The 21702-nt window shown below is 36.3% G+C and overlaps 1 protein-coding gene and 2 long non-coding RNA genes across 4 annotated transcripts; all 3 read right to left on the bottom strand.

Annotated features, from left to right (window-relative positions):
- Window positions 1-1416: 1416 nt before the first annotated feature.
- LOC118348986 lies at window positions 1417-5503 on the bottom strand. Its single transcript, XR_004801905.1, has 3 exons — window positions 4996-5503; window positions 3628-3716; window positions 1417-1841 (listed from the first exon to the last, which is right to left on the bottom strand). It is a non-coding gene; the product is annotated as an uncharacterized LOC118348986 (long non-coding RNA).
- Window positions 5504-6379: 876 nt separating this feature from the next.
- LOC108980260 lies at window positions 6380-7645 on the bottom strand. 2 transcript variants are annotated; one of them, XR_001994357.2, is made up of 4 exons: window positions 7416-7645; window positions 7234-7322; window positions 7077-7140; window positions 6380-6528 (listed from the first exon to the last, which is right to left on the bottom strand). It is a non-coding gene; the product is annotated as an uncharacterized LOC108980260 (long non-coding RNA). The 2 variants fall into 2 exon arrangements; XR_001994356.2 differs by having other exon boundaries at window positions 7234-7645.
- Window positions 7646-20189: 12544 nt separating this feature from the next.
- On the bottom strand, window positions 20190-21404 carry LOC108980206. Its single transcript, XM_035691531.1, has 3 exons — window positions 21275-21404; window positions 20909-21115; window positions 20190-20614 (listed from the first exon to the last, which is right to left on the bottom strand). The coding sequence occupies exons 1-3, from the start codon at window positions 21402-21404 to the stop codon at window positions 20190-20192; spliced, it is 762 nt and encodes a 253-aa protein (XP_035547424.1).
- Window positions 21405-21702: the final 298 nt, after the last annotated feature.

Below are 21702 nucleotides of genomic sequence, written 5' to 3'. Positions count from 1 at the left end.
GCATAGTCATCAAAAACATCATTAAGCATAATACTATTATATGCATAAAATTCTCTCAGCCTCATCGCAACCATTTAAGAGTTCGAATGCAAATTGTATAAATTCAAATTTTTTTCGAGGGTCAAGAGTTACTGCAATTGCCAAAATCGTTCTACACTCACGGAAATACTTGTCAAATTTGTCTTTCATTCAAACTGCCTTTAAGCAAATATATATTTGTTCACTTTTTTGCAATTCAAGCAGTCTAAAGTGAATGTTATAAATCTCAGGGAAGTACACACGTGCAATAAGACATTTGTATACGACGATCGCCTTATCTCATTCCTTCACAGATCAATTCACGGCCACGAAGTCACGATCATAAACTTGCTGGATAGAAAACACATTTTTCAACTCCAATGTACTCTCAAGTATGAGGAAATCGAAATGTCATCGTGTAGAAACATCTTCACATATTGTATTATACTTGTCTTCTAAATTGTATTGCTCCAGGGTAAACTGATAATACTATTTACAAAGTACCGATACTCCATTAATATTGTCAATGACACATCCTGCTTTCATTATTAAATAAATTAATAAAGATATATAATAAAACAAATTAATTAAGGACATAATGATATAACTCTTGATCAAATTTTAAAGATGGCGCAACCGAATTCCCTGAAATATGATCATGATCAGTAGGTCTTCCATTGAGAGAGTAATTAGAAGAGTGTTCATCTTTCTTTTTAGGTGCCCTCAAAATTGATAGAATAAATACCATGCAGATGCAGTACCTGGGGGGTGTTAAGAGGATCTTATTAAAATTATATGATTTCTTTGTAGGTTTGCCTAATCAGAACTCTTCACATATCAAAGCCTCTATGATCTCAGGATCGAGGCCATCAAAAACTGGATTGATCAGCGTATAACTTTAGTATTAAAACCAAAATATGAAATTGCACAAGTTGATATTAAAATTCCCAAATGGTCAAAAATCATCTTCCCAACTGTTGAAAAATTTAAACTATTGGCACACTACAAACCCAATATGTCAAAATTTCTATATGCATTACCAATGATCTCTCCTAAATATCGATCGAGTTCCGCCCTTTAGCAAGTAAAAAAGTTACGATATTTAGATTCATACCACATACCCAACATATCGCAATTATTATGATAAAAATGTGATGATAAGTTATTACTATTATGATTGTTGACAGAAAAAGAGAATAATGCCGACATGCTAAGTTCCTTTGCATAGTTGTCAAAAATAGCATTAAGCATATTACAAATATATGTCGAAATTCTCCCACCCTCATCGCAACCATTTAAGCACTCGAATTTAAATTGTACAAACTCAAATTTTTTTCGATGGTCAAGAATTACTGTAATTGCCAAAACAGTTCTACACTCACCAAAACACTTGGCAAATTTCTCTTTCATTTGAACTGCCATCAAGCAAATATATGTGTGTTCACTTTTTTACAATTCAAGCAGTATAAGGTGAATGTTACAAAACTCTAGGAAGTACACATTTTCAGTAAGACATTTGCTTCTTGAAAAACTGCAAATAACATCATATAGAACTTTCAAACATTTGTATACGACGATTGCCTTATCCCATTCTTCCACAGATTGATTCACGGCCACCAAGTCACGATCATAAACTTCCAAGAGAGAAAACACTTTCCTCAACTCCAATGCACTTTTAAGCATGAGGAAACCATAATCTCACCGTATAGAAATATCTTCACATATTGTACTATACCTGTCTTGTAAATTGTATTGCTCTAGGGTAGACTCATATTATTGTTTCTAAAGTACTAATGCTCCATTAATATTGTCGACGACACATCCTGTTTTCATAATTAAATAAATTAATAAATTTATATTTAAAGCAAATTAATTAAGAACATGATGATATACCTCTTGATCAAAATCTAAAGAAGGCGCAACCAAAGCCATTGAAGTATGATCATGATCAGTAAGTCCTCCATTGAGAGAGCAATTAGAAGAGTGTTCGTTTTCCTTGTTAGGTGCCTTGAAAATTTATAGAATAAATGACATGCAGATGTAGTACCCGTTGGGGAAGGGAGGGTTTAAGAGGATCTTATTAAAATTCTAGAAGAATTAATTAACATTACATGACTTTTTTGTAGGTCTGACTAACAAGTACTCTACATATACCAAAGTCTCTATGATCTCATGATCAAGGCCATCAAAAACTGGATTGATCAGTGTCATAACTTTAATATTGAAACCAGAATCTGAAATTGAACAAGTTGATATTGAAATTTCCAAAATGCCAAAAGTCATATTCCCAACAGTTGGAAAATCTGAACTATTGGCACGCCACCAACCCAATATGTCAAAATGCCTATCTACATTACCAATGATCTTCTCTCCTAAATATCGATCGAGTTCCGCTATTTGACGGGCAAAATAGTTACGATATTTAGACTCGTACCACATACCCAACATATCGCAATTATCATGATAAAAATGTGACAAGAAGCTATTACTATTATGATTGTTGACAGAAGAAGATGATAATGCCGGTATGCTAAGTTTCTTTATATAGTCATTAAAAGCATTATTAAGCATATTACGTTTATATGCAAAAGTTCTTCCAGCCTCATGTAACCATTTAAGCTCTCAAATGCAAATTGCACGAATCCAAATTTTTTTCGAGGGTTAAGAGTTATTATAATTGCCAAAACCGTTCTACACTAGTGAAAGTACTTGTCCCTGATTCTTATATATCACAAAAGTTTCAGCACAAACTAACACACCACTCGGGCCATCACATTTCTTTGAAGAAGTCTAGAAGAATTTCATGACAACAGTAATAACAAGATTAAACAAAAACAACTTCTGTAGTATTGAGGTTTGAAAGCAATCTTTTCTTTTCTAAAGATAATGATACCCTTAATTCATATGGTGGTAGTAGTAGTCATAATAGAACAACTCCTTAAGAAAGCCGTATTCAAAATCAGCACAGCTATTTGCCCAAGCTCTTCGAACATGGTCATTCTTCCAACAATAAATCTTCCCAACCTCCTAACACTCCACACTCCACATTTTTTTTAATTTTAATTATTTTTTTCTTTTATCAAATATTTATTATATGAATAATGAATAGAAAATTTAAAATAATTTAAAAAGAATAAACTCAAAAAAATTTTTAAAAAAAATATTAAAAAATTTAAAAATTTAAAAAGATGTGGAGTGTGGAGTGTGGTGGAGGTTGTGTAGCAAAACTCTTCATCCAAATTTCAATTGCTCCATTTGTGCTTGCCATTGTGTTTATAATCACAAAAAAGGAAAAAGAAAAAACACCTCAGCATCATCATATTCAATATGCTAAAGGGAAGAAATAACAATTCATATGCATCCCACATGCAAAATTCAAGAAAAACAATATAAAAAAATATAATAAATTAAAGGAACTCATTTTGGAATGATTAAGAAGGATTATTGAAAGTGATGTGGACAGTTATTAAATACAAGCAAGCTTCCAAACAAATTGACACTATGAATCTAACATCAGTTGCACTAATTCTTTTCAATAGAAACATGCCAATACAACCTTGTACATAAAACATGCTCGTAAGTATGCTACTTAAATCACATAATTATTACCTAAAATGGTTGAGAACTTCAATGATGTGATCTGCAAAATCAACCACAGAAGGCATAGAATCTTCTGGACAAATTGCAGCAGCTCCTAACTGCAAGAACTCTTATTTAAGGCCCAGAAGAATAATGTAAAAAAATAACATTCAGTTGCAATTGAATACAATAATTTTTTTCAGATAAAATAATAGCCAAATAAGAAGACAAGTCAACCATTATCACACCTCATGTTTGGGAGGATTGATATGATAAATATAGAAGATGTGGAACAACAAAGAAGCCGTTTCAAGAACAAAGAATATTCCTTGGAAACAACACATCTGCTAAAAATTATTGGAAGAAAAGGGGACAGATGAGAGGCAGAGCACAAAATCTTTAGTTTTATCCCCCATATATATATATCTGCCAAATGAAAATGAAAACTCGTATCAATTTTCTTGTAGTAGAAGCTTATGTCTTAGCACCAAATGAAGCAGAACAGCAGAGAATAAGTTCTTTGAAGGATAAGAAGAGGCAGAGAAGCAACACCTCCAATGCTTATGGATATTACTAGTGGATGGGCAGGCAACAAGATATGTGGTTCATGTTATAATGCGAGCATAGGTGTACATTAAATAGGCTTCTTGTGTAAATAGAAACATGTTTTAATTTTTTAACAGAAATGAGTTTTAAGCATGAATCAGGATGGGTTTTAAGAATTAAAACCCATTTCTACATACTTAAAACATGAATCAAAACCCAAATTAAGCATAAATTAAGACCCATTTGTTAAGATGAATCAAGCATCAAACAATGGGTTGATTTCCTTATTTGTTAGGCATCAATTAACAAATAAGCATTTCAATGGGCATGAATTAACAAATAAGAATAAATTAAAACCCATTGGTTTTAACAAATCAAGCATCCATATTTGTTTATTTATTTTGATGCTTAGTTTGGGTTTTAATTCATGCTTAAAACCCATTAGTAGATTTGATTCAATGCTTAGTTTGGTGCCAAAGCCATTTTAAACCATATCAAAATAACAAATGGGTTTTAAGCATGAATCAATGGTTTTAACAAATAGATTTTAAGCATGAAATACTTTATAGAAATCGGTTTTAATTTCTTTATATCCCCTGTACTACTGAATCAGGGGATAGATCTACAATGTAAACTACTACAAGATATGAACCCAAAATAACTACATACAAGATGAGCTCAATAAACCAAGCTGGGATTGAAAAGCAACGAAAATCTTAACAATGCAAAATGGGTTAAACTCGAGCTTTAGTTGTCCCAACACCTCCAACCTTCCATGCGAACCAAAAAAATTCCAAAAAAATACTAAACTTGGCCTCATTTCAAACATCCAAACTGTAGAGAGACACTTACCAAAAGGCCGACAGTGAGAGAGAAACAGCGGCAAAAGCTCAAAGACCAGGATTTCTCTGTTCCTCGAAGGTTAGCTCCACGATGCCTACAAGGTCCTTGACCAGCACTCCACTGGTTACGTCTCTGTCTCGGAGCTTCGACACATCCTTACTAGCATCGGCGAGAGGCTCAAGCCCTCTGAGTTCGACACATCCTTACCAAGCGACATTATTGTAGTATTGGGTTTGTGAAACGGATATAAAAGGTTCCCTTTCAAGTGGTGCTGTGAATTCTTGAGAATAGGATTGATATACTGCAATAGACACTGCAACACACTTTTCTTTCGGAGCCTCAGATTCAAGAAATATGCAATGGGGGGATAGTGGAGAGGAAGGGAGGCGGAGTGTGGACCCGTATGTTATTATGTTATTTGTTGAAGATGAGCAGTGTGAGGGAATTGGGATCGAGGGTAGCGAGAAAACTTTATGGTGGTGAAAGAATGCTGCACCGAGGGACCTTAAAATGAGAAATATAAAAGGACAAAATTGGAAAGCAAAATGTTAGAACAAAAAACACTATTACTTTTCTGATTGAGGCTTTTATATATAGAAGATAATATATATATATATATATATATGTGTTGTTGGATCTTGTATTAATTTTAGGTTAATCACTGGGGATAAGATTACCTTCTACTCGAGTCTTGTAACATAAATTGGTTATAACTCAACCAAATAACTAAAGCTGCAATTCTCCAATCTAGAGTACTGTCAATAATCAATAGAAAGGGTTAATCCCTTATGATAAGCCAAATCCGGCTCGATTATTGATAGAGTGAATATATCCGCCATTTCTTGAAGTCTCTCTTTTGATTCAAAATCGTGGTGTAACGTGTATCCCCCCTTTTCCTGTCACGAACTAGATGAAATAAATCAAAAAATGCACGACATTTGCACATTTAGATGATACTACCGTGTGTTTAAATAGAATGACAAAAATGACAAATCATAGGTTCGTGTCACCTCGTAACATCTTATATTTCATGTGGTGGACCACGCTTGAGTCCGTGGCTTGCACATCCACCCATAACTTAAGGCCAATCTTAAAGCTTACTTGTCATTCATGTGTTTTCTTATCAACTTTCATAATGCATGTGAACATACTCTTGTGCTTGACATAACATTGAACATGGCATATCAACATGAGTCTTACACAACATAACATAACATAGGCATGGCATAATATGATCTAAACATTACATGAACATTTTTTTTTTATAGGTTCTAAACATTACATCGCATACATGTGATTTTCATAACATCTCATCCATATAACAACAATCCATATCATCATAGCATACATCATTTACAAGCATATCATCATAATTCATAGAGGTTTGTGAAAATAGGCTAACCTTGAATTGGCTCGTAGCATAGCGTAGGTAAACATCACATTTTTCATGCAAAAATTGAATATTTACAGCACACATAAAGGTATGGTCATACTACTTACTTCTTAGCGCTACTTCCATAATCTCACGCCGTAACTCGTCACCTATACGAGGCACTAATTGTCACTAACGTTTCTAGAAAAACATGTCGTAACATGCCAATTACTTAAAATCATACTATAGAGATAACCTAATAAATTTATTAAAATCCAATTAATTAGAAAATAGAAATAGCTAAAATAATAGGCTTAATAGTATACAATAAATATACTTTAAATCCCATAAGTATTTAACTTTAAAATTAGTTGTAAAACTTTGTCCAACTTAACTTTCAGCCCAGCCCAATTACAGAAACAACCCATTTAAAGTTACTAAAACTAAACACAACCAGCCCAATTTAAAACAATATACTATTTTATAAAATCAGCCCCTTTAGAAAGATAGGAAGGCCCAAAGCCCATGTGAGAAGTCAGCCCACTTAGTAAACAAATGCTCTAGGCCGAATGGGCTTAAGGCCCAAGGGCCCATTACGATTTTTTTTTTTTTGAAATACCATTACGAATTAAAGGGTGGCTACCCTTCTGGAGAATACACGGGTCCGAGAGTATTGAAGGGAAAACAGTCGTGCGATGCAAGATAGTTGGGAACTCACCGAGAGAGGAGGCTGGGTGCGACGGCGGTGGATCAGATTGACAGAGAGTGAGCGGCTGCACAAGCTGGGGAGAGAGAGAGAGAAAGAGAGAGAGAGAGAGAAACTGTCAACCGAAGCAATAGAGGGAGAGGAGGGTGGCGGACGGTAGTGGGCTTACCAGGAAGTTGTGGGTTCGACGGGAAGTGACTGGCCGGCGGTTTCTGGCGGTGTGGGTGGTGCTCCGACGTCCTCTGAGGTTGACAGTGGCTGGGCAAAACACACGGGTTGTTTATTAGCAGTGGAGAGAGAAAAGACAGGGAGAGATGGGTCGACGCACGCGTGGGTGGAGGGAAGACTTACGGGCGGCGTCTTCTGTGGTGGTTTCCGGCGAGGTGGTGGCCCGGTATGGGGAGAAACTGCTATGGGTTTTCTGTTTTCAACGTGGGGCTTGCTGATCGAGAGGAAAGCTACGGTGGTCTGTGAGGGAGTAGTTCCGCTAGGTAGAAGAAGAATTTTGGTTTCACGTGGGTGGAAGGTTTCTGGCCGTAAGGGGTACTTGGGATTGCTGAAGGGAATATTGTGCGAAACAATAGAGGATTTATGGTTGGGTTTTTGACGTGGGAGTTGGTCTCCGAGTACTTCTATATGTCTGCCTACACTTCGATTTTTTTTTTTTTTTTTCCTAACTACTAAAACGTGCGTTTTGATGAGATTGTCAAAAGGCTCTCCAGCACCCCCTCCATTCGAAAGATTCTGCATCCCCCGCCATTCAAAATAAAGAACCAAGTGGTTCTACTATTGACCGATTCTCGTGCAAGTGAATAAATTGACCGATTCTTGCTCATGAAGACGCTTGTGAGTGAGAGTCTATCATCTTAAGAGTCTTTTAAGTGGTCCAACACTCCCCTATCAATTTAAATTGATCACATGAAAATATAATCATGTGGGACACGTAAACACCGAAATTTGATGAGAATTTCGACTATAAATATATGTGTTTGGTCCCCAAACTCACTGACTCAATTCTCTTCGGTAATACACCATCTAAATAGAGTAGAGAAGAGTTTGGAAGAGCCAAACACAGTGAGAACCGATACTTTTACAGTGAATTGCATCAATGGCTGGAGGTAAGATTTCTTGGCGTTAAACCCTTTAATTCTCATTTCTAAAGTGTTATTCCCCATTAGAGAATTTTATTTAAGTCTAACAGTTGGTATCAGAGCATTAAAATCCTCTGTCTTGATGTTTAAATTCAAAAACCCGAGTTCCTCTGTTTTTGGCTGTGACTTGAAAAAATTTTTTGGATTGTGATTTTTGGACGTTTTTTATTTGAAAAAAGTTTAGAAATCATAAAGAAATATTTTTTCTAAGCTTTCTGTGATTAAAAACATGTTTTTTGACGTGAAAAATACTATGAAATGCGAAAATCGCGCTGTGTCTGGAGGTAGGAGACGACGCGAACGACATGTCGTTTTCAGGCTTGTTGAAAACGACATGTCGTTTTCAGCAGTTTTTTGTTCCATTCAGTTCTGCTAAACGACAGGTCGTTTTCAACTTTGATGAAAACGACATGTCGTTTAGCATAAGGTTTCTATTCCCGTATACTACTAAACGACACGTCGTTTTCAATTGTCGTTTTGTTTCGGAGCCCGTTCAGTGTGTAATGACAAAAACGACACGTCGTTTTTCAATTGATGAAAACGACATGTCGTTTTATTCGGTAGTCGTTTATCAAGCCTGACGATAAACGACATGTCGTTTTGAGTTTCAGTAAAACGACATGTCGTTTAGAAGCTGTCTCTGTTTTAAGAAATGGGCAAAACGACACGTCGTTTTTTCCTTCTAGAAAAACGACATGTCGTTTTCTTGGTGCAGTGTAAAAAAAAAAAAAATTTCCCATTTTCAATGGCTTGAATAGTGGGTTTTTGGGTCTATGCCCTTTGTGCTTATAATTTTTTATTTTTTATTTTTAATTATATGCAATGAGGATATTTGTTTATTATGCTCATATTTAGTTTGCATGAATTGATTAATTTTTTGCTGTTTACATGCAATTTTTGATGAGTATATAGTTTAGAGCATGAGATTAAATGTTATGCATAATATTATAATCTAGATTGTGCAATATTTATGCTTATATTATGAATCTTTTGTGCATAGTTATAACATGTGAGTATTAGTTAAAATTATGTAATTCATAATATTAAGCTAGTCTTATGCAATTTAAATGTCTAGTGATCCATATAGTTTTATGTTAATTAGAGAATAGCCACAGCATCTTTAATTAAGTAAAATTATAATGATTGATTAGGATCATATAAGGAATATTAGACATTAATTGTAATTAATTATTCATAAATATAATAAATTTTATTCCACAGAAATTTTTATTATATTTATATTATTAATTAGGATAAAATTTCAAGTTATTCATAAATTACCCACATGAATTATGAATGAAGTAAATAATTTGATAGTTTTATCATAAAAGTCTAAGATAGAATACACATCAAATTCATAATATACCCTTTAGAATTATGAATTAAGTAATTATATTGACAAAATTCTATCATATAGATTAATTGGATCTACTGATATTAAAAATTTAGCCCACAGGCAATTTTATGTCATTAGATTCAATTTTTAGGCATGATTTACATTGGTAAAACATGAATATTTATTTAGGCCTCAATTTTAACATAAACATGTAATCTATATGCAGTTTCACAACCTACAAATTTTTCTGATATTCGTTATGATATCCCTGAACTTAAGGGAGATAACTATAAGGTCTGGAAGGAGAGAATTCTTCTTCATTTAGGGTGGATGGACATAGATTATGCTATTAGGAAAGACGAACCACTAGCTGTAACTGATACCAGTAATGCAGCAGACATCGCACTTTATGAGCGATGGGAGCGATCTAATCGCCTAAGCATGATGTTCATTAAAACTAGAATATCAGCTGGTATTCGTGGTTCTGTCGATCAGCATGAAAAGGTTCGAGACTTGCTAAAAGTCATTGATGAACAATTTGTCACTTCAGACAAGGCATTAGCAAGCACCCTAATTATGAAGTTCTCATCCCTAAGACTCACCAGTGTGAAAGGTGTGCGTGAACACATCATGCAAATGAGGGACAATGTGGCTCAATTGAAGAAACTCGAGGTTGAAATGTCGGAGTCCTTCCTAGTGCACTACATCTTGAACACACTCCCGCATCAATATGGACCATTCAAAATCTCTTACAACACACATAAGGATAAATTGTCAATTAATGAACTCATGACCATGTGTGTTCAAGAGGAAGGAAGACTGATGATGGAACAGGGTGAAAGTGCAATGCTGGCAACGCATGGAAATGGCAAATATCAAGCCAAACTGAAGGGAAAAGGTAAAATACCTCCCCAAGGTGGTATTAAGAAAGATTCCAAGTGTTTCTTCTGTAAAAAGAAGGGACACATGAAGAAGGAATGCGCCAAATTCCAAAAATGGCTTGCAGACAAAGGTAATTCGACCTCACTTGTTTGTTATGAATCTAATATGGTTAATGTCAATATTAACACATGGTTGATTGATTTTGGATCAACAATCCACATTTCGAATTCCTTGCAGGGTTTGCAAAACCTAAGGAAGCCAGTGGGAAGTGAGCGAAGCATCTTATCAGGAAATAAGATGGGCTCGCATGTGGAAGCTGTTGGAACTTGCTATTTAATTTTATCTAGTGGTTTTGTTTTAAAGTTGGAGAAGACCTTTTATGTTCCAAGTTTTTCTAGAAACTTGATTTCAGTTTCAAGACTAGTACATTTTGAATATTCCTTTAATTTTTCAAATTCATCATTCAGTTTATTTTATAAATCTGATTGTGTTGGGAATGGTACTTTGTCTGATGGTCTTTACTGCATTAATTTACAAAACAATACCATTTATAATTCAATGCATGTTCACACTGACACTAAAAGATGTGTTATTAATGAGGATTCCTTTAAATTATGGCACCGGAGATTAGGCCATATCTCCATAGATAGGATTAAAAGATTAGTAAATGAAGGGGTTCTTAATACTCTGGATTTTACTGATTTTGAGACTTGTGTGGACTGCATAAAAGGAAAGCAGACCAACAAGTCAAATAAAGGTGCCAATAGGAGTTCATACATATTGGAGATCATACATACTGATATATGTAGTCCAGACATGGACTCATATGGTCAGAAATACTTCATCTCTTTTATAGATGATTACTCACGATATATGTATCTCTACATGCTTCATAACAAGAACGAAGCATTAGATGCTTTTAAAATCTTTAAGGCTGAAGTAGAGAAATAATGCGGTAAACAAATTAAGATCGTGAGATCAGATAGAGGTGGAGAATATTATGGTAGATACATTGAGAATGGACAAGCACCTGGGCCATTTGCAAAGTTTCTTCAAGAGCATGGATTGTTGCCCAATACACCATGCCTGGTTCACCGGACCAGAATGGTGTAGCAGAAAGAAGAAACCGAACATTATTGGACATGGTGCGGAGTATGCTTAGCAGCTCCAATCTTCCTAAATCATTGTGGGCTGAAACACTTAAGACGGCAGTGTATATATTAAACCGAGTTCCAACCAAGGCTGTTTCTAAAACGCCATTTGAATTATGGAAAGGTTGGAAACCGAGTTTGCGACATATGCGCGTTTGGGGATGCCCGTCTGAGGTGAGAATTTATAATCCACAAGAGAAGAAACTAGACCCAAGGACCATTAGTGGGTATTTCATTGGATATGCTGAAAGGTCTAAAGGTTATAGATTTTATTGTCCATCTCACAGTACTAGGATTGTGGAATCAAGAAATGCAAAGTTTCTTGAGAATGACTTGATCAGTGGGAGCGATCAAACCAGGAACATAGTTTCTGAGAATGATCATTCAGAATCTCAACCTTCCACTTCAAGTGATAGATTGGTTATTGTTTACAACACCCCTCAAGTACCAACTAGTGTTGAACTACTAATCATTGATGTTCCACAAGTTGCTGACGACACTCTAGTAGATCAAGTAGTTCAAGAGTTGCCAACAACTTTTGAACAACAAGTTGAACCACATACTACTTCTCAGGAAGATGATGGTGCAACATTAAGAAGATCTGTTAGAGCAAGAAGATCAGCAATTCCTAGTGACTATGTTGTATATCTGCAAGAATCTGACTATAACATTGGAGCCGAAAATGATCCCGAGTTATTTTCACAAGCCATGAGTTGCAAAGAATCAGAATTATGGTACAATGCCATGAAGGAAGAGTTGAATTCCATGAAGAGTAACGAAGTCTGGGATCTTGTTGAGTTGTCTAATGGTGTAAAAGTCATTAGATGTAAATGGGTCTTTAAAACCAAAAGAGACTCATTAGGCAACATTGAGAGATACAAGGCAAGACTCGTTACTAAGGGATTCACTCAGAAAGAAGGAATCGATTACACGGAGACTTTCTCTCCCGTATCTAATAAAGATTTCTTGCGTGTTATTTTGGCATTAGTAGCCCATTTTGACTTAGAATTGCAACAAATGGATGTGAAAACAGCATTTCTCAATGGAGATCTAGAGGATGAGGTTTACATGAAACAGCCTGAAGGATTCCCCTCTAGTGATGGTGAGCAATTGGTTTGCAAGCTCAAGAAATCCATATACGGTTTAAAACAAGCATCTCGCCAATGGTATTTGAAATTCCATAATGTAATTTCTTCATTCGGTTTTGTAAAAAACGTTATGGATCAATGTATATACCAGAAGGTCAGTGGGAGTAAAATATGTTTTCTTGTTTTATATGTGGATGACATTTTGCTAGCAATCAATGATAAGGGTTTGTTGCATGAAGTGAAACAATTCCTCTCTAAAAATTTTGATATGAAGGATATGGGTGAGTCATCTTATGTCATTGGCATTAAGATCCATAGAGACAGATTTCGAGGCATCTTGGGTCTGTTTCAGGAAACCTATATTAATAAATTTTTGGAGAGATATCGGATGAAGGATTGTTCACCAAGTGTAACTCCCATTGTGAAGGGTGATAGGTTCAATTTGAATCAATGCCCAAAGAACGACCTTGAAAGAGAACAAATGAAGAACATTCCATATGCTTCTGCTGTCGGAAGCCTAATGTATGCTCAGGTCTGTACAAGACCTGACATTGCATTTGCTGTGGGAATGTTGGGACGATATCAGAGTAATCCAGGTTTAGACCACTGGAGAGCTGCAAAGAAAGTAATGAGGTACCTTCAAGGGACCAAAGAATACATGCTTATGTATAGACGAATGGACAATCTGGAAGTAATTGGCTACTCAGATTCTGACTTTGCTGGCTGTGTTGATTCACGCAAATCAACATCAGGATACATATTTTTGATGGCCGGTGGAGCTATATCATGGAGGAGTGCCAAGCAGACTTTGACTGCCACTTCTACTATGGAAGCCGAGTTCGTCTCTTGTTTTGAGACTACTTCACATGGTGTATGGCTTAAGAGTTTCATTTCTGGGCTTAGAATTATGGATTCAATCTCTAGGTCATTGAGAATGTATTGCGACAATTCAGCTGCTGTTTTTATGGCTAAGAACAATAAAAGTGGGAGTCGGAGTAAACACATCGACATTAAATATTTAGCCATAAGGGAACGTGTTAAAGAAAATAAAGTGGTCATTGAGCACGTAAGCACTGAACTAATGATCGCTGATCCTTTGACTAAGGGCATGCCACCGTTGAAATTCAAGGATCATATAGTGAATATGGGACTTGGTTCCATTATGTAGTTTTTCATTGTATGAACAATGTTATTTTTTAATGAAATTCTTAATCATTTTGATGTTCTTTTATCATATTAATGCGCACCTTAATTTATTTTTGAGAAAATTCATCTGTATTGGACCAAGAATAAACATAGGGTTTATTTATTAAGAAATTGTTTCCACATAAATTGTAAAGAATGAATACATAGTAATACATGGAAGGTAATACTCGCCATTAGAGGACCTATCGCCATGATTCATGTATTTATTACTTAAATGAAGATTATTGATGGGTTTAAGATGAAATCTTAAACTAGGAGTATGGACCAAGTGAGAGAATGTTGACCGATTCTTGCTCATGAAGACGTTCGTGAGTGAGAGTCTATCATCTTAAGAGTCCTTTAAGTGGTCCAACACTCCTCTATCAATTTAAATTGATCACATGAAAATAGGATGACGTGGGACACGTAAACACCGAAATTTGATGGAAATTTCGGCTATAAATACATGTGTTTGGTCCCCAAACTCACTGACTCAATTCCATTCGGTAATACACCATCTAAATAGAGTAGAGAAGAGTTTGGAAGAGCCAAACACAGTGAGAACCGAAACTTTTACAGTGAATTGCATCAATGGCTGGAGGTAAGATTTCTTGGCGTTAAACCCTTTAATTCTCATTTCTAAAGTGTTATTCCGCATTAGAAAATTTTATTTAAGTCTAACATCTACTGCTATCCAATTCCACAAAGTTAAGCAGCTGGAATTTCCGTCTATCCAAACAACGAAATAAAGATCTGAATATAAGAATAATTTCTCTAGAAATGAAATAACAAAATCCAGTCAAACCAAAGTTGAGAGCGCTCACTCGAGCCATGGCTGAAGTGGGTCATCTCCATTATACTCATCCTGGATCAACCTCCTAAACCCAGGATAAAGAAATTAACCCAAAACTTAATTGTCAGCATTGATTGATAAAATAACTTCACCAAAGAAAGAAAAATGAACCTTCGGTTTTCAAGAAGAGATTTCTTGAGATGATTGTCGTTGTGGGGATTTGAGGGCGTCATTTAGGATGCCAACTTTACTGCCTCTCTTCAAGGGCCTCACGTTCTCCTTGAAAAGCTCCCACTCGTTCCCAGTCTGGCTCTTCGAGAGAAGAAGCTCCATCTCTGGATCCAACCACTCGATGTCGGTGTGGGTATCCTCCTCCATCGACTGCTACCGTGGTTCTTCTTCCCGATCTGGTTCTTCTTCCTGTTAAATGAACCATATGGAACAAAAAACAGTTGATGGGCACACACAGAAATTTGAAGTTTCAGAAATTTGAATTAGTTGAACTCGCGAAGGAAGATGTCGATGAAGAGCCCCCTAAGCCATAACGATTTCTGTTCTGAGGGGAGGAAACAGTGATGAAACGGGACAGAAGACTGAAGACGTTGAACCGTGAGCAAAAAACCATGACTTGGATTAAACCGGGTTGTACACTGTTAAGTGTGTGGGTAGGATAGTTAAACCGACAGTCGAGTAGTTAAAAGAGTACTGCTGCGTCTAAGGTTGAAGTAGTCTGAGAATCCACCGAAAAGGTTGAAGTAGTTTTTCTATTATTATTATTATTATTTTCATATATTTTTTTAATTATTATAAATATTTTTTTAAAAAAATTCACAATATCAATAAAAAATCTTTTCTTAATCACCAAATAAAAAAAAAAAAAACCCATGATCCCAAAACATCTCTATTGTTAAAATAATAATAATAGATCCGTATATTACGATCTTCTCTTCTTCTTTCTTTCTAGATAGGTCTCTCAAGGTTGAGGTTAAGGGACCCACATCCCCATGACCATTGTTGTGGGTCTCTTGCAGCCCGGACCCCACGGGCCACGACCATGCTTTGGGCCAAGTAACCTAATTAACTTCAGAAATTAAAATACTTGAATTTCCAATGGCTGAATCAGCTGACGACACTGACAAGAGCCCAAGGTTATCAAAATGCAGCAACATAAAATTCGGTACCTGTTCCAAAGCAGCAAAATCTTTATTGTGTTTAGCTGAATAAAAATCTTCTTTCATATCCATGCTATTCTCACTAATAATTGGTCTAAAAAATCCCCCATTGCTGGAATTAATGGAAGAATTCACGGATTGATTGATTGAACTAGGACCATTAGGAGTTTTTCAGATTTAGAGAAGTCTCCATACTTCCACTCTCCACTGATGGCTTCTGAAAAAGATATGATCCTAAAACATCCATGCTGTTTGTATTTGAACTGTTGGACATAAATGACTCCTCAGGTTCAATATGTTGAAACAGAGTCCCTAAGAGCACTGCATTGGACTCATCAAATGAGTCCAATGTCCATAATTTGAAGAATTTCACTCGAAATACTTGGCATTGGATTCACCTTTTCCTTAAATCTCAAGCTTTCAGCTACAGTGAATTCTCCTTTATCGCCAAACTTGGCGACCTACTATTCAACATCTATCCGGTTATTTTATTACTAAAAAATTATTTCGCATGCAAAGCCGCTCTCTCTTCCCTCTCTATTCTGCTTTCTTCCTCTACCCCGAAATCCCTAAATCCCCAATCCCTTTCGATTCCCCTCCTTTCTTTCTTCCTCTCATCTCCTTTTCTTTCTTCCCGAATCGACACATCTCCAGTTCTTTCTTCCCTCTCTTCTCTTCCTTCTTCCTCTACCCCGGAATCCTGAAATCCTGAAATCCATTTTCGATTCTTCCTCTCCCTTTCTTTCTTCCTCCCCTCTCCCTTTCTTTCTTCCTGAATCTGGCAAACCATTCGGTCTTCCCTCTCTTCTCTGTTTTCTTCTCCACCCCGAAACCCCCAAATCCCGACTTCCCGTTTCGATTCTTCCTCTCCCTTTCTTTCTTCCGCTCCGTTTCTTCCCTCCGTTTCCTCCTGTTTTTCCCAAAGCTTGTATCATAAACTTTGCCGAGAAAGTGACCCGTTCATCTTCGTGAAGCAGATGTTGAAGTTCGTACGAGGTGTTTCAGGTGAAACAGGACCTCCATCACCTCCATTAGCACACCGTCGCCGATCCTTTCTCCCTTTGCTCCGAACGTTCTCCATCTCCGTGAGTTCACTCTCTCATATATATATATATATATAAATCATATATGCATGTATGAAAAATTTTGCATGATCATTTATATGATTTTATATGACCTTTTTCTTGGGGACGAATTGATTTTGTATGATTTTATATGATCTTCATGTCGTCAAAGATGGTGGAGGAGGGAATTCGGCCCCATTTCTGGGGGGCTGTCAATGTTCTCTTCTTGCCCAGAACTACTGATAAAAGGGCTGGTGATGAACCTGCTGTCCATGCCTAAGTATTCAAGATATATGCTGGATATAGAGCTCTCTGTATTTTACCTTTTGGTACTAGTACTGCTGATGATAGTTTTAGGAAATATACACAGCGGATGAAGGAAGGGAGAGAGAGATGGGGGATCAAGAGGAAGAAATTGGCCGAAGGTTATGAACAAATTTGAAAGCAACTTTAATGATTTTTTGGATAAACCTCAAGTTTTATTAGTCTTTAGGAAATCAAATTACATGAAGTTTTGATTCATTCTATGAAGCCTAGACTGATTCATTCTTTATAAGCGATTTAAAGTAACTCGGGGCTGTAACTTTGGCTGATTGTGTTGGATAAAATGTAAATATGAACAAGAATTTTAGTACTGTCATGTGACATTAAGGTACTAGGAGTTTGTGATGCCCTGGATTGTGAAGGTGTTGTGTTAAGTCCTTATATTGGGTGGGGCTGAATTGTAGAAATTTTGTATGAATCTAGATATGACTAGAACTTTTGAAGTATAGTGTAGATATGACTAGTCCTTTCTAAATTGTGACAGCTGTAGGGATTGTTTTATACATATTGTATTTTGGCAATGGAAGGTGGAAGATCATACCCATAATAAGTTGATGTTATGAACTAGAGTATTCTATATAGGTGATTCCATTGGGTTGTGCCTTTTATGAGATTTTTTTTTTTTGGTTGGTTTGGTAGAGTTGTATAATTGAAACCACTTTTTATGAAGGAATGGTACCTGTCAATTTCCTATGGTTAGGGGTACCATTGTAACAAACCAATAAATCATTTCATACAAATAAAGTGCATCTTGTAATGTGAGGTCCGTGTGCCTATACTCATGGAGATGTGTAACTGTTGGCAGTCAAACAAAAAATTTCCACTATGATATCTGAACTTGCTGTTGTGTATTTGAGTTGTATTTAGTGGCTGGGCAGGCACTATGATATCTGAACTTGCTGTTATATATTTGAGTTGTATTTAGTGGCTGGGCAGCCATTATGATATCCGAACTTGTTGTTGTGTATTTGAGTTGTATTTAATGGCTGGGCAGTCACCAAATACTGCAAATCATTCGATAGGGTCATTGATCAATCGTTGGTCCATGATCCATAAATGTACAAACAAGTTTTGTGCATTTCTAGCGCAAGTAGAATCATTGCACCCAAGTGGTGCAACCGAGCAAGACAAGGTATGCACCATTTTCCTTTAAATAATGTATTTTTTATCTATTATTTATTTTTTTTGACAATATTCCTTCAATTTTTCAGATTGAAAAATCTAAAATAATGTACAAAGAGATAGAGAAGGGGAATTTCACAGTGGAGCATTGTTGGTGTCAATTGAGACACCAACCCAGATGGCAGCAACACATGAACAATCTGAATACAGGGAGAAAACCACCCGATAAACGTCCAGCCAATGAGCAGTCTCTTGAAGTTCTCGATGACGTTGTGGAGGAGAATGTTGAGAGGCCTCTAAGCAAAAAACTTGAGAAAGATAACTTGAGGAAGTGGAAGGCCCAGGAATCATGTGATGCTGACTTCAACGGTGCGTTAGAAAAAATGACCGCTGATAGGCGACTATTCATGGGAGAGAGGAGAGCATGGGTGACGAAGGCTAATGAAGTGAGAGGTGCACAATTAGAACTTGATAAGAGGAAGTTCGAGGCGGAGATCATGAGTAAGGATCTTTCTAATATGACCGTCATGCAACAAGCCTATTTCCTGAATATTCAGAAGAAAATTTATGAGGACTCTTTGAATAATTCCGAAGGTACATTCGACACATCTCCATCCATACCTCATGGAGGTGTGTAACTGTTGGTTCATTTACAACCCAAAATTCTAGTATTTAGTGGCTGGGCAGCCACATGTATATCCAAAACATGTGGCTGGGCAGCCACTAGTACTACTGAATTCGTTTTGTTTTAAATAGATAACTGGGCAGTTAGTTGATGTTTTTGTGGAATAGTGACTTTATTTTGTTGAGGACTTGAAAGCCACATGTAATGTGAATGTTAGTTGATGTTGTTGTGGATTAGAGACTTTATTTTGTTGAGGCTAGACAGCCACTTGTAATGTGAATGTTAGTTGATGTTGTTGTGGATTAGAGACTTTATTTTGTTGAGGCTGGATAGCCACTTGTAATGTGAATGTTAGTTGATGTTGTTGTGGATTTTAGAGACTTTATTTTGTTGAGGCTGGACAGCCAGCAGTCTCTTGAATGTTAGTTGATGTTATTGTAGAATAGTCATTTTATTTTGTTGAGACTGGACAACCACTTGTAATGTGAATGTTAGTTGATGTTGTTGTGGAATAGTCATTTTATTTTGTTGAGGCTGGACAGCCAGTAATGTAATCTGCCTAGTAACTTGTTTGGTTTGAAAATAGCTATAACATGTATGTCTTATTTCGTTCTCTTCTTCCCTTAGTTTATTGCTTGTCTTGTAGTTAGAAACCTGGTACATTTTGTCACCTTTTGACTATTCCATGATAAAAGTATATAGGACAAAACAGGATAGGATAAAATAATGATGGCCTTTTCTTTATTCCCCCACTTGTATCATACTTTGGCATATTAGCCGAAGGAATGTGTATTGTCTTTTATATATTTTCTTAAAATGATAAAATAAACAATGCAGCAATGATAAAATTAAAAATAAACAATGCAACCACAGAATGTGCATTGTCTTTTATATATTTTTTTAAAGCATGAATATGAATTTGCAATATTCCAAATGACATTCATATTCCAAAAACATCAATACTCCAGATGACATTCATATTGTTTTTAAAAAGCTTTAAAACAATATTCCAATAAAATGCTTTAAAACAATAAACAACGATATATCATAACTAATAAACTTATTTAATAGTCATAAATAACAACAATGAACTCCATGCATATTCCACAAATACTCGACAATAAACAACGGCAATAAACTTCATAACACGTAAATTATGAGCGGCCATGCAAATTCCATAAATGCTCGATAAGGTCAGCTTGGAGTTGAGAATGAGTGCCTCTATCTCTAATTCAATGATGTTGCACAATGAACTCCATGAATTCAGGTATATTATCGCGTGAAATTGGCTCATGTGGAGTATCATCATTGGATTCGTAAATAAACTGGTCAGCCCCGAGATATTGATGACGCTCATCTTCAACGATCATATTGTGCAAGATAATGTATGTGTACATAATGTCTTTTAGAACTTGGGGCTGAAAATACCTAGCAGGTCCACGCACAATTGCAAATGTAGCTTGGAGTACTCCGAAGGCTCGCTCCACATCTTTCCTTGCAGACTCCTGACAAGCAGCAGAATATTTTTTCTTTTTTCCATGTGGAGCAGAAATTGTCTTCACTAATGTTGCCCATGAAGGATATATACCATCAGCAAGATAATATCTCATTGTGTATTCTTGACCATTGATTGTGTAGTTGCACGGAGGAGTATGACCTTCGGCCAACGTAGCAAAAACAGAAGATTGATCGAGTACATTGATGTCATTATGAGACCCAGGCAAACCAAAAAAAGCATGCCATATCCAAAGATCATAAGATGCAACAACCTCCAAAATAATAGTTGGTTCATTTACGTGACTAGAGTACATACCATTCCAAACACTAGGACAGTTCTTCCATTTTCAGTGCATGCAATCAATGCTACCCAACATTCCTGGAAACCCACGGTTTTGTCCGACTTCTAGTAACCTCGCTATATCACTGTTGGTTGGAGACCTCTAGTACTCACCCCCAAAAATTGACACGATCGCCTTTACAAATTTCTTCATACTCAACCGTGCGGTGCTTTCTCCAATTCTTACATACTCGTCCATAAGATCTGCCGTAACCCCATATGCAAGCATCCTAATTGCTGTAGTTATCTTTTGAAGGGAGGACAATCCAAGTCTCCCACTGGCATATCTTTTTTGGACAAAATAATCATCGTGAGCTTCAACTGTAGAATGTATGCATAAAAAAAGATTACGATGCATTCGAAACCTCCTCCTAAAAACGTTTGGCGAATATATTGACGGCTCAGCAAAGTAATCATTCCAAAGGTGCTCATGACCTTTCAATGGATTACGTCAGATGAACGTGCGAGGTTGAGAATTACGACGACGTGAAGCAGATGCTCCCTCGGCTGCATGTTGTCGTCTATGTAGGGCCATTGCTTGTATCATATACTCCTCGTGATCAAAATAATCTTCATCTTCCATATGATCAATACTCTCAAAGGGATCCATAGGGAATTGGGAGAACAAAATTTGATGGAATGAAAGAAGAAAGATTGGTTTTTGATGAGTGGGAAGTAATGAGAGGATGGATCTATTTATAGGGCTTAATCCGAGACTATTAGTTGTAACTAAAAAACTTGGTAAAAGAAGAATGGTTGGCACCATCTACTTGTTGGTTTCAAGAATTATAGATATGATTGCTTGATATTGTGCATGGTGGAATGAATGTGTTTGTTAGTTTTTAGAATTGTAGATGTGAGATAGAGAAGAAGGGTTTGTGGAAGTGTTTGTTGATTTCAAGAATTTT

This window comes from Juglans regia, chromosome 7, assembly GCF_001411555.2.
Source record: "Juglans regia cultivar Chandler chromosome 7, Walnut 2.0, whole genome shotgun sequence".
In the NCBI taxonomy this organism is placed as follows: domain Eukaryota; kingdom Viridiplantae; phylum Streptophyta; class Magnoliopsida; order Fagales; family Juglandaceae; genus Juglans; species Juglans regia.
The sequence above is the reverse complement of the archived record's forward strand: the minus strand, read 5'-3'. Positions and strand labels throughout refer to the sequence as shown.

Coding starts and splice junctions, on each gene's coding strand:
- LOC108980206 (XM_035691531.1), bottom strand. CDS start 21,404: ATGGATCCCTTTGAGAGTATTGATCATATGGAAGATGAAGATTATTTT. Junction 21,116..21,274: donor AGCATCTGCTTCACGTCGTC/GTAATTCTCAAC, acceptor TACATTCTACAG/TTGAAGCTCACGATGATTAT. Junction 20,615..20,908: donor GATCGTGTCAATTTTTGGGG/GTGAGTACTAGA, acceptor CGTTGGCCGAAG/GTCATACTCCTCCGTGCAAC.